The sequence below is a fragment of the Arabidopsis thaliana genome, chromosome 2, assembly GCF_000001735.4.
Source record: "Arabidopsis thaliana chromosome 2, partial sequence".
In the NCBI taxonomy this organism is placed as follows: domain Eukaryota; kingdom Viridiplantae; phylum Streptophyta; class Magnoliopsida; order Brassicales; family Brassicaceae; genus Arabidopsis; species Arabidopsis thaliana.
The window spans coordinates 10,447,639-10,467,820 of NC_003071.7; the positions used below are offsets into that span (position 1 = coordinate 10,447,639).

General features: G+C 34.2%; 6 protein-coding genes and 1 long non-coding RNA gene across 11 annotated transcripts; 5 read left to right on the forward strand and 2 right to left on the reverse strand.

Moving 5' to 3' along the window:
• Positions 1 to 1,992: 1,992 nt before the first annotated feature.
• On the forward strand, positions 1,993 to 3,546 carry RSZ22a (RNA recognition motif and CCHC-type zinc finger domains containing protein). The gene is made up of 6 exons (NM_128020.4): positions 1,993 to 2,065; positions 2,188 to 2,287; positions 2,377 to 2,465; positions 2,561 to 2,810; positions 2,903 to 3,028; positions 3,186 to 3,546. Exons 2-6 carry the CDS (start codon positions 2,199 to 2,201, stop codon positions 3,220 to 3,222), a joined length of 591 nt encoding a protein of 196 aa, NP_180035.1. The 5' UTR covers positions 1,993 to 2,065; positions 2,188 to 2,198; the 3' UTR covers positions 3,223 to 3,546.
• A 140-nt stretch (positions 3,547 to 3,686) lies between these two features.
• AT2G24592 lies at positions 3,687 to 4,169 on the forward strand. The gene has a single exon (NR_140664.1). It is a non-coding gene; the product is annotated as an other RNA (long non-coding RNA).
• A 226-nt stretch (positions 4,170 to 4,395) lies between these two features.
• AT2G24600 (Ankyrin repeat family protein) lies at positions 4,396 to 6,955 on the reverse strand. Of its 4 annotated transcripts, NM_128021.3 has the most exons (5): positions 6,341 to 6,955; positions 5,825 to 6,264; positions 5,271 to 5,721; positions 4,783 to 5,111; positions 4,478 to 4,662 (listed from the first exon to the last, which is right to left on the reverse strand). In NM_128021.3, the coding sequence occupies exons 1-4, from the start codon at positions 6,774 to 6,776 to the stop codon at positions 4,792 to 4,794; spliced, it is 1,647 nt and encodes a 548-aa protein (NP_565575.1). In that variant the 5' UTR covers positions 6,777 to 6,955; the 3' UTR covers positions 4,478 to 4,662; positions 4,783 to 4,791. The 4 variants fall into 4 exon arrangements, with proteins under 4 accessions (NP_001189592.1, NP_850055.2, NP_973528.1 ...); NM_179724.4 differs by having other exon boundaries at positions 4,420 to 5,111; positions 6,341 to 6,953; NM_201799.3 differs by having other exon boundaries at positions 4,420 to 4,662; positions 4,783 to 5,721; positions 6,341 to 6,953.
• Positions 6,956 to 9,240: 2,285 nt separating this feature from the next.
• CNGC14 (cyclic nucleotide-gated channel 14) lies at positions 9,241 to 12,933 on the forward strand. Of its 2 annotated transcripts, NM_179725.2 has the most exons (7): positions 9,241 to 9,495; positions 9,706 to 10,246; positions 10,431 to 10,643; positions 11,059 to 11,360; positions 11,434 to 11,545; positions 11,638 to 11,874; positions 11,967 to 12,933. In NM_179725.2, exons 1-7 carry the CDS (start codon positions 9,467 to 9,469, stop codon positions 12,711 to 12,713), a joined length of 2,181 nt encoding a protein of 726 aa, NP_850056.1. In that variant the 5' UTR covers positions 9,241 to 9,466; the 3' UTR covers positions 12,714 to 12,933. The 2 variants fall into 2 exon arrangements, with proteins under 2 accessions (NP_850056.1, NP_001324934.1); NM_001335940.1 differs by having other exon boundaries at positions 9,241 to 10,246.
• A 627-nt stretch (positions 12,934 to 13,560) lies between these two features.
• Positions 13,561 to 15,214, forward strand: AT2G24615 (Defensin-like (DEFL) family protein; the record flags this gene model as incomplete). Its single annotated transcript, NM_001036331.2, has 2 exons — positions 13,561 to 13,627; positions 14,993 to 15,214. The coding sequence occupies 2 exons, from the start codon at positions 13,561 to 13,563 to the stop codon at positions 15,178 to 15,180; spliced, it is 255 nt and encodes an 84-aa protein (NP_001031408.1). The 3' UTR covers positions 15,181 to 15,214.
• A 57-nt stretch (positions 15,215 to 15,271) lies between these two features.
• On the forward strand, positions 15,272 to 15,586 carry AT2G24617 (uncharacterized protein; the record flags this gene model as incomplete). Its single annotated transcript, NM_001036332.1, has 1 exon — positions 15,272 to 15,586. The coding sequence occupies one exon, from the start codon at positions 15,272 to 15,274 to the stop codon at positions 15,584 to 15,586; it is 315 nt and encodes a 104-aa protein (NP_001031409.1).
• On the reverse strand, positions 15,438 to 16,321 carry AT2G24620 (S-locus glycoprotein family protein; the record flags this gene model as incomplete). Its single annotated transcript, NM_128023.2, has 1 exon — positions 15,438 to 16,321. The coding sequence occupies exon 1, from the start codon at positions 15,909 to 15,911 to the stop codon at positions 15,438 to 15,440; it is 474 nt and encodes a 157-aa protein (NP_180038.1). The 5' UTR covers positions 15,912 to 16,321.
• Between the last annotated feature and the right edge of the window lie 3,861 nt (positions 16,322 to 20,182).

A 20,182-nucleotide genomic window follows, 5' to 3' on the forward strand; every position in this document is an offset into this window, starting at 1 on the left:
TCGAAACTAATTTCTATGATTTATGTAATGTCATTTGCAAGATGTCTTCACCAAACATAGAAGCAGTGTTGATTACCAAAAAAAAAACATAGAAGCAGTGTTTCATGTCTTAAAACCTATAAAAAAGAGAAAAATTATAAAATAGAGCACGTAATAATTTATAAATTTTATTAATTATTTCTCAAAATAAGTCGTAATTGAGTGCCGTTTTAAAAATCTTGAGGTGAGCTTCTCTCCATCTGAATAGAAAGAAGAGAAAAGGAATAATTCTTGTCGTCATAGTTCAAACTTCAAGTGGACTCTCGACGACATTTCAATAATACACACATACTTATCTAATCCTGTCACTGAATGGAGTCTTGGTTCAAGAAAGGTGCGCACTAAATAGTAAATAAAAAACTACAAAATTATATCATTGCTCTTGGGAATGATTGGATGTTATAGGCTAATCCCAAATTAATATCTGGACATAATATATTGTCACGTCCGGTTTTTGTTAAGTGACTGATTTAAAAGTGAAACTCATAAGTGATAAAGCACAAAATTACGATTTAGCCTCTATTGTCTTTTCCAAACAAACCATTCTAAACTAGAACCATGGTTCAAGTGGTAAAAGTTTTTATTTGAATATTGTGATTTTGGGAGATATAGGCATGGGCAAAAAAACCCAATAATTTTAATAACTGACCAAACTGAACCGTATCAAAACCAAAGTTCTTAAAATAATCGAATGGTTAGTTGTTAATGAGAGAAAGTTACACTCGAAAATTAGAAAAATTATCAAGTAATATACTTATAAATGATTAGTTTCATTGCCAATTGGTTTTAAGTTAGAAACTCATCTTAAACCCAAATATGTTATTAGTAAAATAAGGGTGATTCAAACCATTTCTTCTCTAGAAAAAGCATTAGAAGAGCTAAAGATGCACTCAGTTAATAATGCTAGGATGATGCTAGGATTATTAGCATTAGAAGAGCTAAAAGGTTGTATCTTAGCCTCTTTAATAATGCTAGGATGATGTGATGGAAATATGTTGGTAGCAGAAGGTGAACTTCGAGGCATGAGTGGTTACCATGCCGTTGTCATGGTCATAATTATGTTCATTTGTACACACCTACTAGCATTACGCAAATAAATAATAGTGTCAAAATTGGTTTTTATGGTTATATCTTTGTTTGCCTATCGACTATATATCTAGTGATCGATTCCGATGAATAAAGTAGAGGATTGGTTAGGCCTACAAATAGGCTGATGCATCTATTGTCTAATTTGTGATGCTTAATGAGTGAATTATTATTATAAATAAAAATTTGAACGAAATAGTTTTCTTCACTTAGTTCAAAAACTAGAGGTAATAGTCTCTCTCTTTTTTTTTTTTTTTTTTTTTGGGTCAAATAGTCTCCCTCTTAAGTTTTATTTTCCTCTCTCATCCTCATCATCTGAGATGTATGGGTTAGTATATACATAAAAGTATGAGCATAAAAAGAGCTTTCTTCATTTACATAAAATATTCAGTGGACATAGAAAAGAGCTTTCTTTATATTTTTTAATTAAAATTTGAATTTACGACGAGATTTCAATTTGGGGTTTAGAAACAGTGTTTTTCTCAGGATCTCTACTTGTGAAGTTTTCGCTTGTGTTTTCTTAGTGTTTTCTCCTTGTGTTGTGTTGTAGTTTTTGGGGATTTATGTAGATTTCAATTTCTTTTTTTTTTGTATTTTCGGTAAGTTTTATCAACTTTTTTTGAAAATCGTATAAATACTTAAGAGTGATACTCATTTTTTTTTTGAATTCCTTTTATATGCTGAGAGCTTTTTTTTAATTTTGAATTATTATTATTTAACATCTGACATTTTAATTTTATAATCAGTAATTGCATGAATATGAGGCATTATTGTTACTGTACCATATCGCATGCGGCCCATTTTAAGCCCAAATCAAGGAATAACTTTTGAAGGACATTTAAAGTTGACCCACAAAAAATAACTTTCATCTTCAATTTCGAATCGATAACCCTAATTTCTCACAGACGAGCAAGAGAAAGAGCCAAAGCCGTTTCTTCAGGTAAATCCCGATCTCCGTTGTCACTTCTTTACTCCAGATTCATTCGTAGTTTCGATCTATAGATTTCATCTTTTTGAATTCATCGCTTTCAAAGTTTTTGAATTGAAGCCTTTTGTTGATAGGTAACTTGAGGATGTCGCGTGTGTATGTTGGTAATTTGGATCCGCGAGTTACTGAACGTGAACTCGAGGATGAGTTTCGTTCCTTTGGTGTGATCAGGAGGTACATAAATTGACTCCTTTTTGGTTTTTAGTTGATGTAAAGTGTGTGAATTTGCATTTATCCTCATTGTTCTTTTGGTGTCTGTGCAGTGTCTGGGTTGCTAGAAGACCTCCTGGTTACGCTTTTCTTGATTTTGAAGATTCAAGAGATGCCCGTGACGCCATCCGTGAAGTAGATGGTATTCGTTGGTCTTCTATTCTACTGGTCTGGTTTTATGAGTTGTTATGAGTTGTTATGAGTTTGATATATATATGATCTATATTGTTATGGTAGGCAAGAATGGATGGAGGGTAGAGCAGTCTCATAACCGTGGTGGTGGTGGAGGTCGTGGTGGTGGTCGTGGAGGAGGTGATGGTGGTCGTGGACGTGGTGGTTCTGATTTGAAGTGCTATGAGTGTGGTGAGTCTGGTCACTTTGCACGTGAATGTCGTTCTCGTGGTGGTTCTGGTGGTAGGCGTCGTAGCCGCAGCCGTAGTCGCAGTCCTCCTAGATACAGAAAGAGTCCTACCTATGGAGGACGAAGGTTATTGTCCCTATTCTTTCTGATTGACGATTTGCAACTAAAAGAAATTGGTCTACCTCATTGATTTATTACCTTGTCTTTTGGTTTCACAGAAGTTACAGCCCTCGTGCTAGATCTCCTCCTCCTCCAAGACGTCGTAGTCCTTCTCCTCGTGGTCGCAACTACAGTAGGTCACCACCACCTTATAGAGCACGTGACGAGGTGCCATATGCTAATGGGTAAAACTCCCCTTGCTCTTGAGTCTACTGTATCTCAATCAATATAAGAAATTGAAACTGAACTAGTGGCATTATCGTCCCAAAGACTTTTTTGTTAGACGTTGTGTTAAAAAACAGAGTCCATGTGGCTGATAAGTTTTTGTATTTGTTTATGCAGAAATGGTCTGAAAGATGTGCGCAGAAGCCGGAGCTGAGTGTTACTTGTCTAGATAGCAAATTATGGGATCAGGAGACAACTATTTGCTTGTGACGTCAAGAGGAGAGGAAATTAGTATCTGTGAATTTCACTAAGAGAATATGTTTTAGCTGTGTGGTGGATTGGATATGCTTGCTACTTTTGAATTGCTGGAAAGCTTCTTATTGCGTTTGGATTATGAAGCCATAGTTGTATCTGCCGTTAGGTAAAGTACTTTTAAATATCTACCCATGTTCTTAAAAGACATAAACAAAAGCTCTGCTAAAAACCTATGCATTTTCTTTGTTTTTTGTTCTATCATCTCGAGGTTTCTTCAGGTTTCTACTGCTTCATTGCTTATCTGCTTTTGGCTTCTTGGTTAATTTGGTCGGCCTGCTATGGGATCTTCATAGTAGTTTACCACAACTTCTGCTTCATTGCTTATCTGCTTCTCGCTTCTTCGTTATTTTGATCTGCCTACTTTGGGATCTTCATAATTGTTTACCACTACTTCTGCTTCATTGCTTAACTGCTTCTGGCTTCTTGGTTATTTTGATCGGCCTGCTTTGGGATCTTTATGTTAGTTCACATCTACTCTGCTTCTCATCTAGATGCTCTTATGTTTGAAAACTTCATCGGCTCTGATGATTGCTGGTCTTGCTTTTCTTGAACTTAAAATGGCCGAGGAGTTGCACTTGCTACTCTGGCAGGTATTTAATACCTTTCAGGCAGGCTTCGAAGAAACTTGTCTTACGGTGTAGAATAGTTTAGAGTATGTAGAACGTCTCTGCTTTGTTTGAGGTGGGCACTTGGATAAACACTTATCGCCATCTGCAATAGTCATTCCTTTGGTTTCATCACGTTTGGTACATGGACTAATCTTTAAACGAGAGATTTTTCTGCTCATTGGTTTCAATTTCATCATGTTTGATTCAAGGATCATTCTGTCTTTATTGAAGGCTTTTTGGCTGCCTCCTCTTCTGATGATGCTTTGGTTTAAAACCCTAGTAAAAGGAGTAGATTTTCATAAGTTTCTTATCTTTGTCCTGTTTTGTTGTGTCCTGAAAATACTTATTTTTTATGAAAAATAATTTACAGATATCCAACTTCATGAGTTTGTTCACTTTTTATATTTAGCAAAACTTTGTTGTCATATGTTTTACTTATCATCATAATCAACTAAACATGATGACGACGATATCTCCTAACAACTAGAATCGAGCAATTTTGTGTTCGTACTTATTCAAGTGACTAGATTTGAAGTTGTTATTTTTGATGAAACATGTACTGAGTATTGATATAAAACATGTAAAACATCATTGACAACATTTTTCATTCTTTTTGGACTTTAAATGATAGAGATAACATAGGTGAGACCAGTTTACACGAAACTCCTTAAGTAGGGATGCATCATACAATGGCAATATAAATCTGCTTCAAGTAAATCTTGTGCCGGTCCCTGTGAGGAGAAGAAGCTCATCAAGAAAATCACTTTAGACACTCAAAACCCATAAGATAGGCTGCAAACACCACGGTAAAAGCTCGAGCACCAGAGAGAGTAGTCTCGTAGAAAATTTACCTTAAAGATTCAATAGGTGAAATAGCCTGACCCTTCTGAGGCGGCCAAGTCTGAGTTGGTCCTTGCTAAGGAAGGCATTTCACCTTCATTTTTTGCAATGGCAGGTATATCTTCTACACGGTTATTTTTGATAAAATAAATAGGTAGTCCTCTCCCTACACGATTCATCTTCTTAAACCAGTGACTGATGGTCTCAACTCCTAGATAGGAAAAGAGTACCGTCAATGATCCACCAGCTACAGAGATAATAACCGGAAATAACCATCGAGTTCCGGGAAAATGCGGTATGGTCACCAAAGATGCCGCAACATAAGCCGTTGCCATAAACCCTACAGAAACCCACATCATCCTGTGAGTGGCCACCAATAATTTCTTCAAGGGTTTCCTCTGGTAAGGTATGATGCTAACGAGAAGAATAACAATGCACAAGGACGTGAACAATGCAATGTTGTTACATATTGCAAAGACTTTAAATGCTGCCGTATTACCTACAAGCGATTTCCCTTTCCATGGCCCATCTTGGTAAACACCGCCCGGCGGGTTTATCCCACCGGCATAAGAAACTGAAGCAATCAAGACTGCCACTATCGCGATCGTATTTCTTGCATTTTGTAATGCTTCTATATGCATCTCATGTTCCAAGCTCTTATGACCTCTTTTAACATGATGTTTCTTGCTTTTCTTTCTCTCTGCTATCTCTGATGTGCTTATTTCGATTAGCTTAAGCAGCCTTATTACCTCAGAATGCCCTATGTGTGGTTCATTTCTCTCAGCCTTTTTAGAGTCCACTTCTTCTGAAGTCTTGGTGTCACACCTCAGGTAGCTTGATATAAACTCATAGTCTTGAGCTTGTCGAGGGAGAAGGTGATAAGCTCGATAACCCATATTGTTTCTGTCTCTGATATCTATTATTTTCTTACCAACAATGTAACGTATAAGCTGCAATTTTTTCAGGAAAATATATGAGAAGAAACACACACACACACACCAAAACATGGTTTCTTAAAGGAGAGACTAGAGAGGGACAAAGAAAACTACTCACCGGAGAACCACAAGACACAGAAGCAGCAATATGTAAGACAGTGTTTCCCTGTTGATCTTTTTTCTTCAAAAGAATTGGGCTGCTAGTTCCCAAATTCTCCGCCATGAAAACAAAGGCATCGGTATTCTTGTTTCGTGCCGCGAGATGAAAGACTGTCTCTTTTGACGGCGTCCTTACGCAGAAAGACAATGGAGACTTGTCCATAAACTCCTCCAGGATTATAACTGAGCCTCTTTGGACTGCTAGATGCAGAGGTGATAAACCTTTGCTGTTAAGAGCTTCTTCTAGTCCTTGATTGAGTCCTAACAATATACTTGTCAGTTCAAGGTCACCTTTGTCACACGCATAATGCAGTAACGTTGATCGCGAGCCGTCTTCAACCTCCCAAGCATTTTTCCTAGCTAGCTCTGGAAATCTCTCCAGTATAATCCCAACAATACCTGAAAATGTGATAATGAGCCAGTGAGTTTATACAAGAATTACGAAAAATTATGAGTTTATAAACTATAAACTTACAAGTAGATCCACTTGATAAGGCGAAATTGAGTTCATCAAGGTCGACTGAATTCGTCTTTTCAACGATGAATTTGGCAGCTTCCATGAAAATGCTAACGAAAGCTAAGTGGAGAGGTGTTTGGTTCTTGTTATTGCGTGCGGAATATAGTTCCAATCCAGTGTCTAACATCTGCATAACTATGTTTACGTCTCCAAGAAGAGCAGCAAGATGCAAAGGTGTGTCTCCGTACGCGTTACGGGAAGAGAGAAGGGAAGGTCGGAGCTCAATAATCTTGGCGACCAGTTCTCGGTGACCGAGCTTTGCAGCTACGTGCAAAACCGTGTTGTTGGTGTTCTGTTCCTCGCTTCTCTCCTCCAGGGAAGATTCTCTCGCTTCCACCAAACCAAGAAAAGCTGGAAGGTCATTTTGAAGGATGGCATCGAAGATCGGATGCATCTTTTTCTCAACAAAACTAGAACAAAAGTAAGAAAATTCTTAAATCTTGGGAGTGGTTAGACTACAAGGGTTGTTAGCATCTTGACGTTTTGGCTTCTTGGTCTTTCTTTTTCATTTAACACTGGTTGTTGTTGGGTATATATGAAGTGTGTAGTGTGATGTTTTTTTAATTTTTTTTTGTTTTATACAATGTAGTTTAATTTTCTTGGCCAGAAGACTTTGACCCTATATAGTCAACACTCAACAGCTTACAGTTACAGACAAAAAAAGACGCGTTTATAATTGAATAAAATAAAAAACAAAAGGCTTGGCCATGCCACTGGTTCCTCTCTCTTTCTTTGACGCGCAATTAAAGCTAATGTCAGTCTCAAGCACAACCCTTATGACTTGGTCTTTGAGTACTAAAAGATTAAAAAGTTCTCATGTTCTGAGTTCTGACTTACCTATCTTCTCCAAGATTGCTCCTAGTTACAATAAGTGAGCTATGGAGAGAAAGGGGTAAGATGATTCAATTTAATGTAGTACAAACTTCATGCCATTGATGACACCATGAGGAACATAGCTTCCGTATTCCGTTGATGGGTTCAACTTGTACATTCACATTCCATAGACTCATCCTATCCCCCGTTGTAAGACGATTGTGCATTGCGAGCCACACTAGGAAGGAGTACTTGGGAGTTGAGTGGAACAACTTGTACATTAATACGCATTATTAAAATAAAACTCGAGTTAGAAAAGTTTAGCGATAACGATATGGTTTGTAATAGCGTATCCCCTCCTATTAATGAGATATTCTCTCATATCAATCATCTTAATGGGAGAGGATACAATCAGAATCAATTTACATCAACATGATTGATATGAGAGAATATCTCATTAATAGGAGAGGATATACTATTAGTTAGCAAATGATCGTATTCAAAATAATGAACATTTTTAGTTTCCACAGTCATCGTACTCTCTTTGATGTGATAGTGGTGTTCGTCCTGTTCAAGTCATTTAATCTTGCTATTTGATCGTTCTCAAGAATAGCATGCAAGCCTAATGAGTCTGAAATAACAGAGTGGGCATCACATTGTAAGTATTATATTATACTTTTATTACATATTTTATTTAGCAAAAAATAAATTTTAATAAGAGTAGAATTGAATGGTGGCATATTTGTCTTACAAAATAAAAAGACTTGAAATGGCCCACTTCAAGAAATTGGGCGTGGGGATGTGTCTTTTAATCACAAATCTATAAAGTACGATGAAATTATTTTGTTCAACCATAAAACAGCTGATTTTGGCACTGAAACACTCGATTATATATAGGAGTACCGTTTGGGGTTTTGTTGTGTGTGTGTGTGTGAAATTGTACACATTTTCCGCAAACTGATCCCACAAGGCCACAAGAGAGATGATTACACGAACATCTCTAAAATTAATAACACAAGAGCAAACCATCCAATATACTTCCTCCGTATTTTTATAGTTGATGTTTAGATTTTTTTTTTTTTTTCTAAATTAAAGAAACATTGATAATCTATTTAGACACAAATCAACCAATAATAAAATAATTCTATGATATAAATAGTCAAAAATAATTAATTTAGTATTAAAATTGAAATCATCATCTAATTTGAAACATTTTATTTTCTTCTAAAACATCAACTATAAAGATACAGTCCATCAGAATTGTTAGGGGTAAAAATTTGAGAAGTCATTTTATTTTTTTTCACAGATTTCTCATAAATTAATATACTCATATGTAACTAAAAGAAAAGACATGTTAATTAATTTAAGCAAATGTAACAAACTTATTCATGATTACGAAGTTCAATTGCAATTTTGTTATTGTCTTTATCATGTCCGGATAATGTTTCAATACGTCCAGCACTTGATTCCTCATCCTAGCAGTCTAGCCAAGAAAACTTCACCGACCGGACTAATGCAAACAACCCTTGCTCCAAGACACAACTTTACAAACAATTAAGACTATCTAGTTTTAGTGAGAAACTCCCACATTACCTAAATAATATTACTTCTGCTTAATTTATTGGATATTAGATACTATTCAACCGTCCGATTAGCGTCTAGCGAAATTTTAAACATTAGTATTTTCTCAATTCTAATTGATAACTTTTTTTACTCAATATATAGAATACAGTATAAGAGTTTTTCTTTTTGTAAGTTTGTGATGGTATTAAATGTAGACATATTATATACTTCCACAAGTCATATATAAAAATGTAAAATACAGAATCTTGTACGCAACACACGGGAGATAGTATGAGACTCGAGAGAGAAAGAGTCATCATCATCATCATCATCTCCTTCAAAACAAAAATTTTATATACAAATTTGGCTTTAATGGAACCCACGTTCTCTTCTCTGTCTCTCTTTCTTTACAATTTCCAAGAGAACATTAAAATAAAAACAACAACAACAACAACAAAAGTTTTGTTAGTATTACTCTTTCACTCGTTTTTACCCTCTCTTAGCTGCATTACATTAGCTGTTTCTACTTATTCTCTCTCTCTCTTCATCTTTTGTTGTTTCACGTAAAGTCAAACCCATCTCTCTCTCTGTCTCTGCCATTTTCTGAACATGAATAATATCTTCTCATGCTCTGATTCGTTTCTCATTGCCTAAACAAGAAGAACAATCTATTCTTGTTTTAGCTTAAAGTTTTTATTGCTACAAACAATGGAGTTCAAGAGAGACAATACTGTCAGGTTCTAGATTTTTCATCTTCTTTAGAACATTCATTTTTGGGTTCTCTCAATGATGGAAAATAAAGTTGGCTTTTTGCATTTACGATCCCAATAAAGTTATGATCGTTATACATTGCATTAGTACATTCTTTTTGGAATGATTCGTTTCTTGATCTTATTTTTTAAACACAAACTCTATTTTTTTTTTTGGTTGGTTGATGGGTGTGACAGATTCTATGGAGACGAGAAACAAACCATAGAAGTAGGAGAGAAGCGAGTACCATTGTTCAAATCAACAACGGCTCCATTTATGAAACAAGAAGTACTCCCAAAGAAGAGCAAAACACGTTTGAAAATCCCAAGATTTGGTAGATTCAAAGTGTTTCCAGAGAATTTCGAGATCGAAAGAGACAAGATTCTAGATCCTGGTGGTGATGCAGTGCTTCAATGGAACAGAGTTTTCCTCTTCTGGTGTCTCGTTGCACTTTACGTCGACCCTTTGTTCTTCTTTCTTTCTTCAGTCAAACGTATTGGACGATCTTCTTGTATGACTACAGATTTGAAGCTTGGAATTGTTATCACTTTCTTCAGAACATTAGCAGATTTGTTCTATGTTTTGCACATTGTGATCAAATTCAGAACAGCTTATGTTTCTCGTACTTCTAGAGTGTTTGGTCGTGGAGAACTTGTGAAAGATCCTAAGTTGATTGCTAGAAGATACTTGAGATCAGATTTCATCGTTGACCTCATCGCTTGTTTGCCTCTTCCTCAGGTATATTTATTCAAATCTTGATTCATAACCTGTGTGGCCACTTGGATTCTTAAACTTCGGCCCCAGTGCCTTATCCGTGGTGGACCCACGGATTAGTCTGGGACCTAGACACGGAGGCCACATGATTCATCTTTTTCTTAAAATTGTTATTAGAGTTTGATTGTTTTTCTTTATATTGTTGCAGATTGTTAGTTGGTTTATCTTGCCATCAATCAGAAGCTCTCACTCAGATCATACCACAAATGCTCTTGTGCTCATCGTTCTTGTTCAATACATTCCTCGCCTTTATTTGATTTTTCCTCTAAGCGCTGAGATTATTAAAGCAACCGGAGTTGTTACAACAACCGCTTGGGCCGGTGCTGCTTACAATCTCCTCCAGTATATGCTTGCTAGCCATGTGAGTTTGCGTTGAAACCAGAGAGCTAAAGAGTTGACTAATGAGAGACTCACTACCCAACTCACAAGAAGTTACATTAAGTCATAGGCTAGTTTTAAAGTAGACGATAAGATTTTTCAAGTGCATTGTGTCTTTACTTTGTTTAGGAATGAGACTAGAATTAGCTCGAGGCTCGATTTATGTTATGTTTTGACATTTTTTGTTGTGTAGATTCTAGGTGCAATGTGTTATCTATTCTTTGCTTGTTTATGGGACTAGAATCAGCTCGAGCCTCGGTTTTATGTTACGTTATTATCATGTTTTGGCATTTTTTGTTGTCTAGATACTAAAGTTCGTTGTGGTATACATTGTGTCCTTAATATCTCGGAGGCTTGATTTATGTTATGTTCTTATGTTTTCACATTTTGTTGTGTAGATTCTTGGCTCGGCGTGGTATCTATTGTCGATAGAACGCCAAGCGACGTGTTGGAAAGCAGAATGTCACAAAGAATCAGTGCCGCTACAATGTGTTACGGATTTCTTTGACTGTGGTACATTGCACCGTGATGATCGGAACAATTGGCAGAATACAACCGTTGTCTTCAGCAACTGTGATCCTTCTAATAATATCCAATTCACATTCGGGATTTTCGCGGATGCTCTCACCAAAAACGTAGTTTCTTCGCCTTTCTTGGAGAAATACTTGTATTGTTTATGGTTTGGACTGCAGAATCTAAGGTATATACACATTCAGTAATCACTGTTCTTTATCGCTTTACCGGTTTTTCCTAACACAACTTTCTTGTCAAAGTTCTTATGGACAGAACCTGAGCACAAGTACCTCTGTTCTTGAGACAATGTTTGCTATCCTTGTCGCTATCTTTGGTCTGGTTTTGTTTGCTCTTTTGATCGGAAACATGCAGGTATAAAAACGTGAATCATCTCCGTTCTTGTTATAGGTAACAAGATAGAATTATTTTGTTGATTTTGTTTTTGGTTGATGTATTGTATATAGACGTATTTGCAATCGATCACGGTGAGGCTTGAGGAATGGAGACTGAAGAGAAGAGACACAGAAGAATGGATGGGACATCGGTTACTGCCGCAGAATCTTAGAGAACGAGTGAGGCGTTTCGTGCAGTATAAATGGCTGGCGACTCGCGGTGTTGACGAGGAAACCATTCTTCATTCATTACCCGCAGATCTCCGTAGAGACATCCAACGCCATCTCTGTCTCGATCTTGTTCGTCGTGTAAGTCTACACACTACTCAGCTCAACAGATTCCAACTGGTTTAACGGTTATTCATGCACACCCTTTGGTTGTTATTGCGCGGACTTTTCAGGTACCGCTATTTGCACAAATGGATGATCAGTTACTAGATGCAATATGTGAACGGTTAGCGTCATCTCTAAGCACACAAGGGAACTACATTGTACGTGAAGGTGATCCAGTGACGGAAATGCTCTTCATCATCCGTGGAAAACTGGAAAGCTCGACGACTAATGGAGGCAGAACCGGTTTCTTCAACTCAATCACACTGAGACCAGGAGATTTCTGTGGAGAAGAGCTTCTTGCATGGGCATTGCTACCAAAATCAACAGTAAACTTACCATCCTCAACAAGAACGGTGCGAGCCTTGGAAGAAGTTGAAGCCTTTGCTTTACAAGCAGGTGATCTCAAATTCGTGGCTAACCAATTCAGGCGTTTACATAGCAAGAAGCTGCAACATACATTCCGTTATTACTCCCATCAGTGGAGAACTTGGGCTGCTTGTTTTGTACAAGTCGCTTGGAGACGGTATAAGAGAAAGAAGTTGGCTAAGAGTCTTAGCTTGGCTGAGTCATTCTCTTCTTATGATGAAGAAGAAGCTGTTGCGGTTGCTGCAACCGAGGAAATGAGTCATGAAGGAGAAGCACAAAGCGGCGCTAAAGCTCGCCATCATACTTCTAATGTGAAACCGCATTTCGCTGCAACCATACTTGCTTCGAGGTTTGCTAAGAACACAAGAAGGACGGCTCATAAGCTCAAGGATGTCGAAATACCGATGCTGCCTAAACCGGATGAGCCGGATTTCTCAGTGGATGATTGATTTGATTAACCGTTTTAATATAATTTATCTGATTCTTTTTTTTTTTAGTTAGAAAAATCAGTTTGTTAAAACTCAAAAAAACTTGGCTGCTTGAAGTAGTAGTAATCCACAAAAATGTTCAGCAGTTTGTATAAATACAGAACTATATCATCTGACTATTTTGTGTTCAGAGATCATTGGATCAAACAAGATCATCATCAAAGTAGATCAGTTTTGTTTGATCTCATCAAATTTTCATATGATTTGATTAATGCTCATTATTGAGATTCACACATCTTTGGTTCTGAAAAATGCGTAATGTTTCTTCTGTAGTTCTGCCGACACTTTCTCTCCACGTTTGGACACAGATCCAGATGAGTTCAACTCCACACAAAAACATATTTTAATAGGTGCAAAGCACTGGTAAACTTTTTGATAGAACGATTTTAAAAAGAAAATTCAAAGTTTTTATATTGAATCCCAAGATATCAAAAAACAAAATTTTATAAATGCAGTAAAATGTTTTATATTAAAATAATGTTACATAAAAACCATACAACAGCATAACTTTCCAGTGTATAACAAATTAAATTGTATTTATATAGAAACGCAATTACTCTCTGCAAGTAAAAAAATAAAAAAAGATTAAAAAGCCAAAAATATAAAAAAAGATACGAGGTCATTAAATTCTTTTACTCTCTCCGAAACTTTAGTGATTTATCAACACGGTTTATGGAATACCTTGTATTGTTTATCTAAAAAAAGGAAAAGAAACTTCTTTATATAGAAGAAATAGATGTTTCACCAAATTCATTACATTTCATGTAATTTAAAAGCAAAACAAAACATAAAAAGAAAAAAAAGAACAATGGCTAGCAGTAAAAATGGTACCGTGCTCTTCGTCAGTTTGATGATTTTGTTATTAATTTCGACAGGTAAATTGTATTATAAACAATCATTTAATCTAAGTCACAACTATAGTATAATTTTTTTACAAAGTAATTTAGTAGTGAAGTGTATTAAAAAGGGGATTTGTAAAAATGTATTTTTTTAATGTTCTTTTGCAACAATGTCTTCTCATGTAGGTCATTTTTAAAAATACTTCTCTTTCAGTGCTAAATGACTAAATTATCATTTTTGATGAGTGAATATAATGAAAAAGTCAAATCTATTTTGGCACCAAATTTTTTCAGGTTTTTCAAAATTTCCGGCCAAAAAAATCTGGTCACATAATTTCCAGCCAAATTCTTTTCTAACAGTAGAAAAAATCGTCCAAAATTCTTCCGCAAAAAAACCCAGGCAGAATTTGAATTTAAAATCCTTTCACAATTTTTAAATACTTATAAAATCCTTTTAAAACACTTGTAAATCCTTTTTAATCTCTTATAAAATCTTTGTAAATTATTTTAAAGCCTTTTAAAAACTTTGTAAAATCTTTAAAAATACTTGTAAATATTTTTAAAGCCTTTTAAAACACTTGTAAATCCTTTTAAAACTTTTTAAAAACCTTTATAAATATTTTAAAACTCTTGTCAATCTTTTAAAAAGCCTTTAATTTTTTTCTTAAATGTCTCTCCCTGCAGAAAAAATATTTTGAGGGAATTTTTTGTCTAAAAAAAATGTGACTGAAAAATTATTGTAGGAAAGTTTTTTGGCGGGAAAATTTATTCTTTCATTTTGTTGACTTAAATATTTTTCAAATAAAGACAAAATGGTCATTAATAATTAAAAAGTGATATCAATGATAATGAACTACTGGGAGGGTAGTATTAAAAAAAGGTATCCTTGGAAAAGCATGCTAACGAATTTTTCTATTAAAAATTAGTAATAACAATTTCTTTCATTTTAGGTTTAACAAAAATTAGCTGTATAATTTTCTTTTTATCTTTCTAACAGATTTTTTGTTGGAATACTTTCTAGGAATGTGTAAATATAGATGTAAAATAACTTTTACCATCTTAAACTAAATATATATTTCTGCGCTTAAACGACAAAATTGAAAATTGAAAATTTACATTTTTACTTGACATATACATTTACACTTTGTAAACATGTATCATAAGAGTAATGAGTTTTTGTTAAAAACAAAACAACTTTTTAAACAAACCCTTCAAATATCACATGCACAAAAACTAAAAAACTAACTTCTTAAACTATCCAGTCCAAATCATGTGATTTTTCTCTATGAGAGAAAGAGTTTGTTTAGATTAAGACCTAATCAATAAACCTAAATTATATTTTAATTAAAATGATGTAAATACTTCTTACTTTATCAGGAATACAACATGGATATGCTAAAGGAGTAAAAGCTTATTGTGAGAGAGTACGAAGCAGGTCAGCACCACATGACATTTGTAAGAAAAAAAATGGCAATGCGGTGTGCAAAGAGAAGTGTTGGACAATAGAAAAATATCAAAATGGACGATGTCTAATACTTCCAAAGACGACAAAATTGGATTGCTACTGCTACCATTTTGACCAATGCTGAGTCTAAACCCATCAGTCATGCAATATAATGTGTAGGTGTTTTTTTTTTCCTAATTGAAATATTAATTTATACAATTCTCAATGCACTTGCCATGGCATTCCTCCAACCCAATACTCCTGTCCACAATAGACTTTGTAATATCTGGCAACTTCATTGTCCTGAGCTGCTCAAACCCATCTGTAGAGCAGTTCAACGGTGTCTTCCTCGTACAACCACCTGTCCAGTCGTGGAAATCCCATGCTTCTTGATCTCTCGCCTCAAACCCATGTGCAAACACAGTTTGGTGATGTGTCCATGTCACACAGACCATAAGCTCCACATACATTGTATGAACCGCATGTATCATGTGGTAAAACACGATCCCTTAGTCGTTTACACATTTGTTGTGGTTTTGGAACCCACGTAGACCGCTGCAACACACCGGTATAGGACAATCTCAATATTGAGAAGAAGGATTCATTCGTGATACTGAAGAAATAGGTGGCTTTCTCTTCGGTCGCGGTAATGCGGTATGTCGTGTAGGTTAAATTTCCACTTTCATATTCTACGTCATTTTTTGTCTTCCATGGGTCACTCCGGAATGTTGACACACCTTTCTTCCGAATGAAACTTTGCGCGAGCTCATGACGTTCCACTCCGTATGTGTATTCCCCGGGAGAAGGATCATCAAAGCTTCTCCAAGATTTCAAAACTCTATTTATGTTTGATTTGGCATCCCAGCCAAATTTCATACCGGAAACTAAAGCATCCGTCGGAAAATCAAAGCCCAGCTGATAAGTCGTCGTTGTTGAAGTATCTCAATACAAAGTTTCCGGTGTCGAGAAGCTCTCTAGTCACTAGCCCTTTCATCAGATTTGTGCTGGTCACATTGGTCCACCAGACACGGGTACCGTGTTGATCAAGGAGAACGAGGTTGTTATCCATGATTTTTAGGGTTCCAATGGGCTCGGAGAGTGGGTTGCCTCTATTCGCAACCCATACCACTTCCTGAGGAAACCTATGGTGCCATACGCCGAGATACCAATGCGAAGTTGAGGACGGTTTAAAAAAACCAAGCACAGAGACTTTCGTCGGGGACAAAATGTTTCTTCGAGTAGTTATCTTAAACGGCTCTGTCGATACAAGTTTCGATTCATATTTAGAAGAAAGCTGAAGAACTAAGACGAAGAGAAAAAGTACCCTCATCTCTCTTTCGATTAAGACCAAAATAAAAGTTTCGTTTCGTATTTCACATGCATTTATATACTCTGTTCAGTCGACAATCAAATTAGAATTTCCACATTGCTTTGACTTTTCAACTTGAGGTTAATTAATTTCAACATAAATGATATAGTAAAACTACATGTGAAATTAATTTCTCAAGGGGCAAAACATAGCTTATGTGACCATATGATCCCAAAATATTCATGAACCGTGTCCAGATTCATATGCTATGTTTATTAAAAGGACTACTTTCGTTCTTTCATCTATTATCCATCAATGCATTGATTTTTTTTCCAAAAAAATTTATCTACCAGACTTTCATTAACAACATACCAAGGAAAACCTCGTTGAAATTAATAACCTATTTCACTAATATGTCAAAATGCTTGAAATGATATATATTTATTTTATTATATTGGCTTCACTTGTTACAACTTGCTACCATATCAGTTGATGTGTATTAGTTTTATTGTTGTATATCAAATCAATTAGTTTTATTGTTGTATTTGCTAGCCATGAAGTTAAATCAGAAACCAAACCACAGAGGAAGAGCTTTTAAGGCAAAAACTCTTTTACCAGACAGATCCACTAAGAAACAAGTTCCTGACTTTTTTTTGTAGATACTCTATATATTGGTATATAGTTATGAAGTGTGGCTTAAACTCTAACCTACCGAGGATTAATCACAATGGAGAGAAGAAACCAACCAAAATAAAAATCAATAAATGCCTACAAACTATGGCTACAACAAACGGTAATAGGAGAAGTAAACTTACCGATCGAGTTAGTAAACTCTAACTGCTGCAGAGTGATTAAAATAATTCATTTTGATTTATGAACCTTAGTAAATTATGGTTCGTACTCAGGTCGTCTTCTTTGGCATGCGCCGAACTCGCGCTGGCTTCGCCAATTCTAATGAAGATGAAGATAAAACTGACATGAGTCAATACACCCTCAAATAACTAATAGTCTAATAAGCAGTCCAACTATTTTAGATAAATTAAATTGGCCTTTTTAGTTTTGACATTAACTTGTTCCATGGAAGATTTTGCATTTTCTTTTTGTCCTTTGCTGTTCCTAAAGTTCAGTCACATCTCTTACCTGTAAATAGGCTACACTGATAATTTGATACACAAAAAGAAACAATCCAAATCTCAAAATCCGGATTTCAATACCTCTACTTTTAACCTTTGAGTTATGTTTTTTCATCTATATTAACATTTTTGAAGTATATTTTAAAAAATTCGATCGGATCTGACTTTTAAAATTTTTGATCAAGAATTGAATCAGTCAGTTCTTCTATAATTGACTTCACTCCTACAAAAAAAGCTAAACAACATTAACATCTTATAAATCAGTTTAAGAATATATCAATCGTATATACAGTTATAACAAATCATTATTTGACAATCAAGTTGTTTCCTAATATAATGTTAACGATTTTGATGCTAATCACATTTCCTAAATAAAATGTAGATAAATATTTTTGAAACAAATTTCATAACAACCTTAATCATTATTTATTTAGTTTTCTAATATTCTAGCCAAGCTAAAGAGATTTTGCTTGCTCACCAACCAAAATAACGAAATAATGTTTAATTTCACGGGACATGTTATATGGTAGGACGAGTTTTGGTCGATATTACTACGGGTGAAATCCTAGAATTAGTGGGTGATTGGTTGGGCTGTAACTGTAGAATTTTTGCTGTAGTTGTGTTGGCTGTAGCTGTAACTTTTATTGTTGTAGAATTTTTGCTGTAAGTTTTTAACTTTAAATATTTATAAAAAATGGATTAGTAAATATAATAGTTGTAATAAGAGTTTTTTTATAGTAAATAAAATGCCTTATATTATTAATTTAAATATATATTATGATGATATAAAAAAAAAAAAATCCTATGAATTCTTAATAAAATAAATCTAAATTTTACCCATGATTATTCCATAGATTAATTTTGTTATATATTTATGTTGATAATTTAATTTTTTGTATTTATCTAATGAATTAAAATTTCTACAGCCAAGAAAATAGGGCTTTGAGAGTTTACTCTACTACAACCTTAAAAACAAAATAAAAAATTTTTGGGCTGTAGGTTTAAAAATAAAGCTACAGCACGATTGGTTTGTAATCAAGGCTTTAAGAAAAATTAATGCTGTAAGTAAGACTTAAAGCCCAACCAATCATGCACTTAAATATCAAAATCTAATTATACAATCTTAAAGGAAACGATATACATGAAGGATTATATGGTAGGACGGATTTTGGTCGATAATATTACGAGATGGTATATGACTGGTGAAATTATAAAATAAAAAATAAAAATACAATTATAAAATCTTAAAAAAGAAAACAAACAATATTAACAAAACATAATACAACTTTAAATCTAGTTATAAAGAAACTAATCCACGGTGTACCACAGATTATATCCTAGTATTAAATGTAAATTAGATACAAAGCACATGTAAAATTTGTCGAAGAACGATTTAAACAAAAATAAAATTTTTAATATTGAATCCCAAGATGTAAAATTTAAATTTTGTAACTGCGATTAAAAATATTTAATATTAAAATAATGCTACAAAAAACCATGCAATAACACAACAATTAAATTGTATTTATATAGAAACTTAATTATTCTCTGCAAGTAAAAAAGAAATAATAGATTCACAAGATTAAAAAGCCAAAATTATAAACAAAATACTTGGTAATTAAATTAAAACAGTTATCGTTTAAAGTTTTTGCACATAAATTAAAAAAAGAATTAAATGTTTTATTTTATCATTGTTTAATGTTTTTCTAACTTTTTCTTGGTTAAGATATTAAAAAAATAGGATATAATTGGAATTTTTATGAAACATCTATATTGAAATTCTAAAACGAAAACTATTACGAAACAAAATTTTAGTGCTAGAACGACAACTTAATTAAAACAGAGAGAGTATAAAGGATAATATAAATAAAACTGAAAATTTACATTTTTATTTGACATACACATTTACACTTTGTAAATATATATCATAAGAGCAATGAAGTGTTCTAAAAAACAACAACTTTTTAAACAAGCCCTTTAACTATCACATGCACAAATCTGAAGAACTAACTTATTAAGCTATCCAGTCCAAATTATGTGATTTTTCTCTATAAAAGAAAAAATAGTTTGTTTTGATTAAGATCTATTCAATAAAACTAAATTATACATTTTAGTTAAAATGATTTAAATACTTTTTTACTTTATCAGGTATACAAAAGGGACTAGATCATAACCCGTGCTGGATAGCACGGGCATTAATATTTTGTATAAATTAAATTGTATTCTTTGTTTGAATTACATAAGAAATAGTATAGTATAAAAGTGATGCCATAATATTTTTCAATGTTTTTACTATTTGCATATAATGCTGCATTGAATTGACTTTTTTTAAAAATGTTATTTTTATAATAAATACAACATATGTAGTTTTAAGTAAATGTGTAAAATTTATATACAAGTTGTTTTGGTAAGAAACATGTTTCTTTTGTATTATAGGATCTAATTTTTGGCCTAACTTAAAATTAGTCTTTGTATAGTATTTTGGTTATACTATTTGTGGACCTAATTGGGGCCTATATTAGATTATCTTTGATAGGGCTGACGAAAAAACGGACCTGATAACCAACCCAATAATTGAACCAAAAACAGGGTTAGGGCGGGTTAAAATTTTAGGAAATTTCCTTATTGGGTAGAGTTTTAGTAAAACCGTGGATATCCGATTGGTCCGGAAATTACTCGTTATCCAAAAAGAGTATTCAAAAACC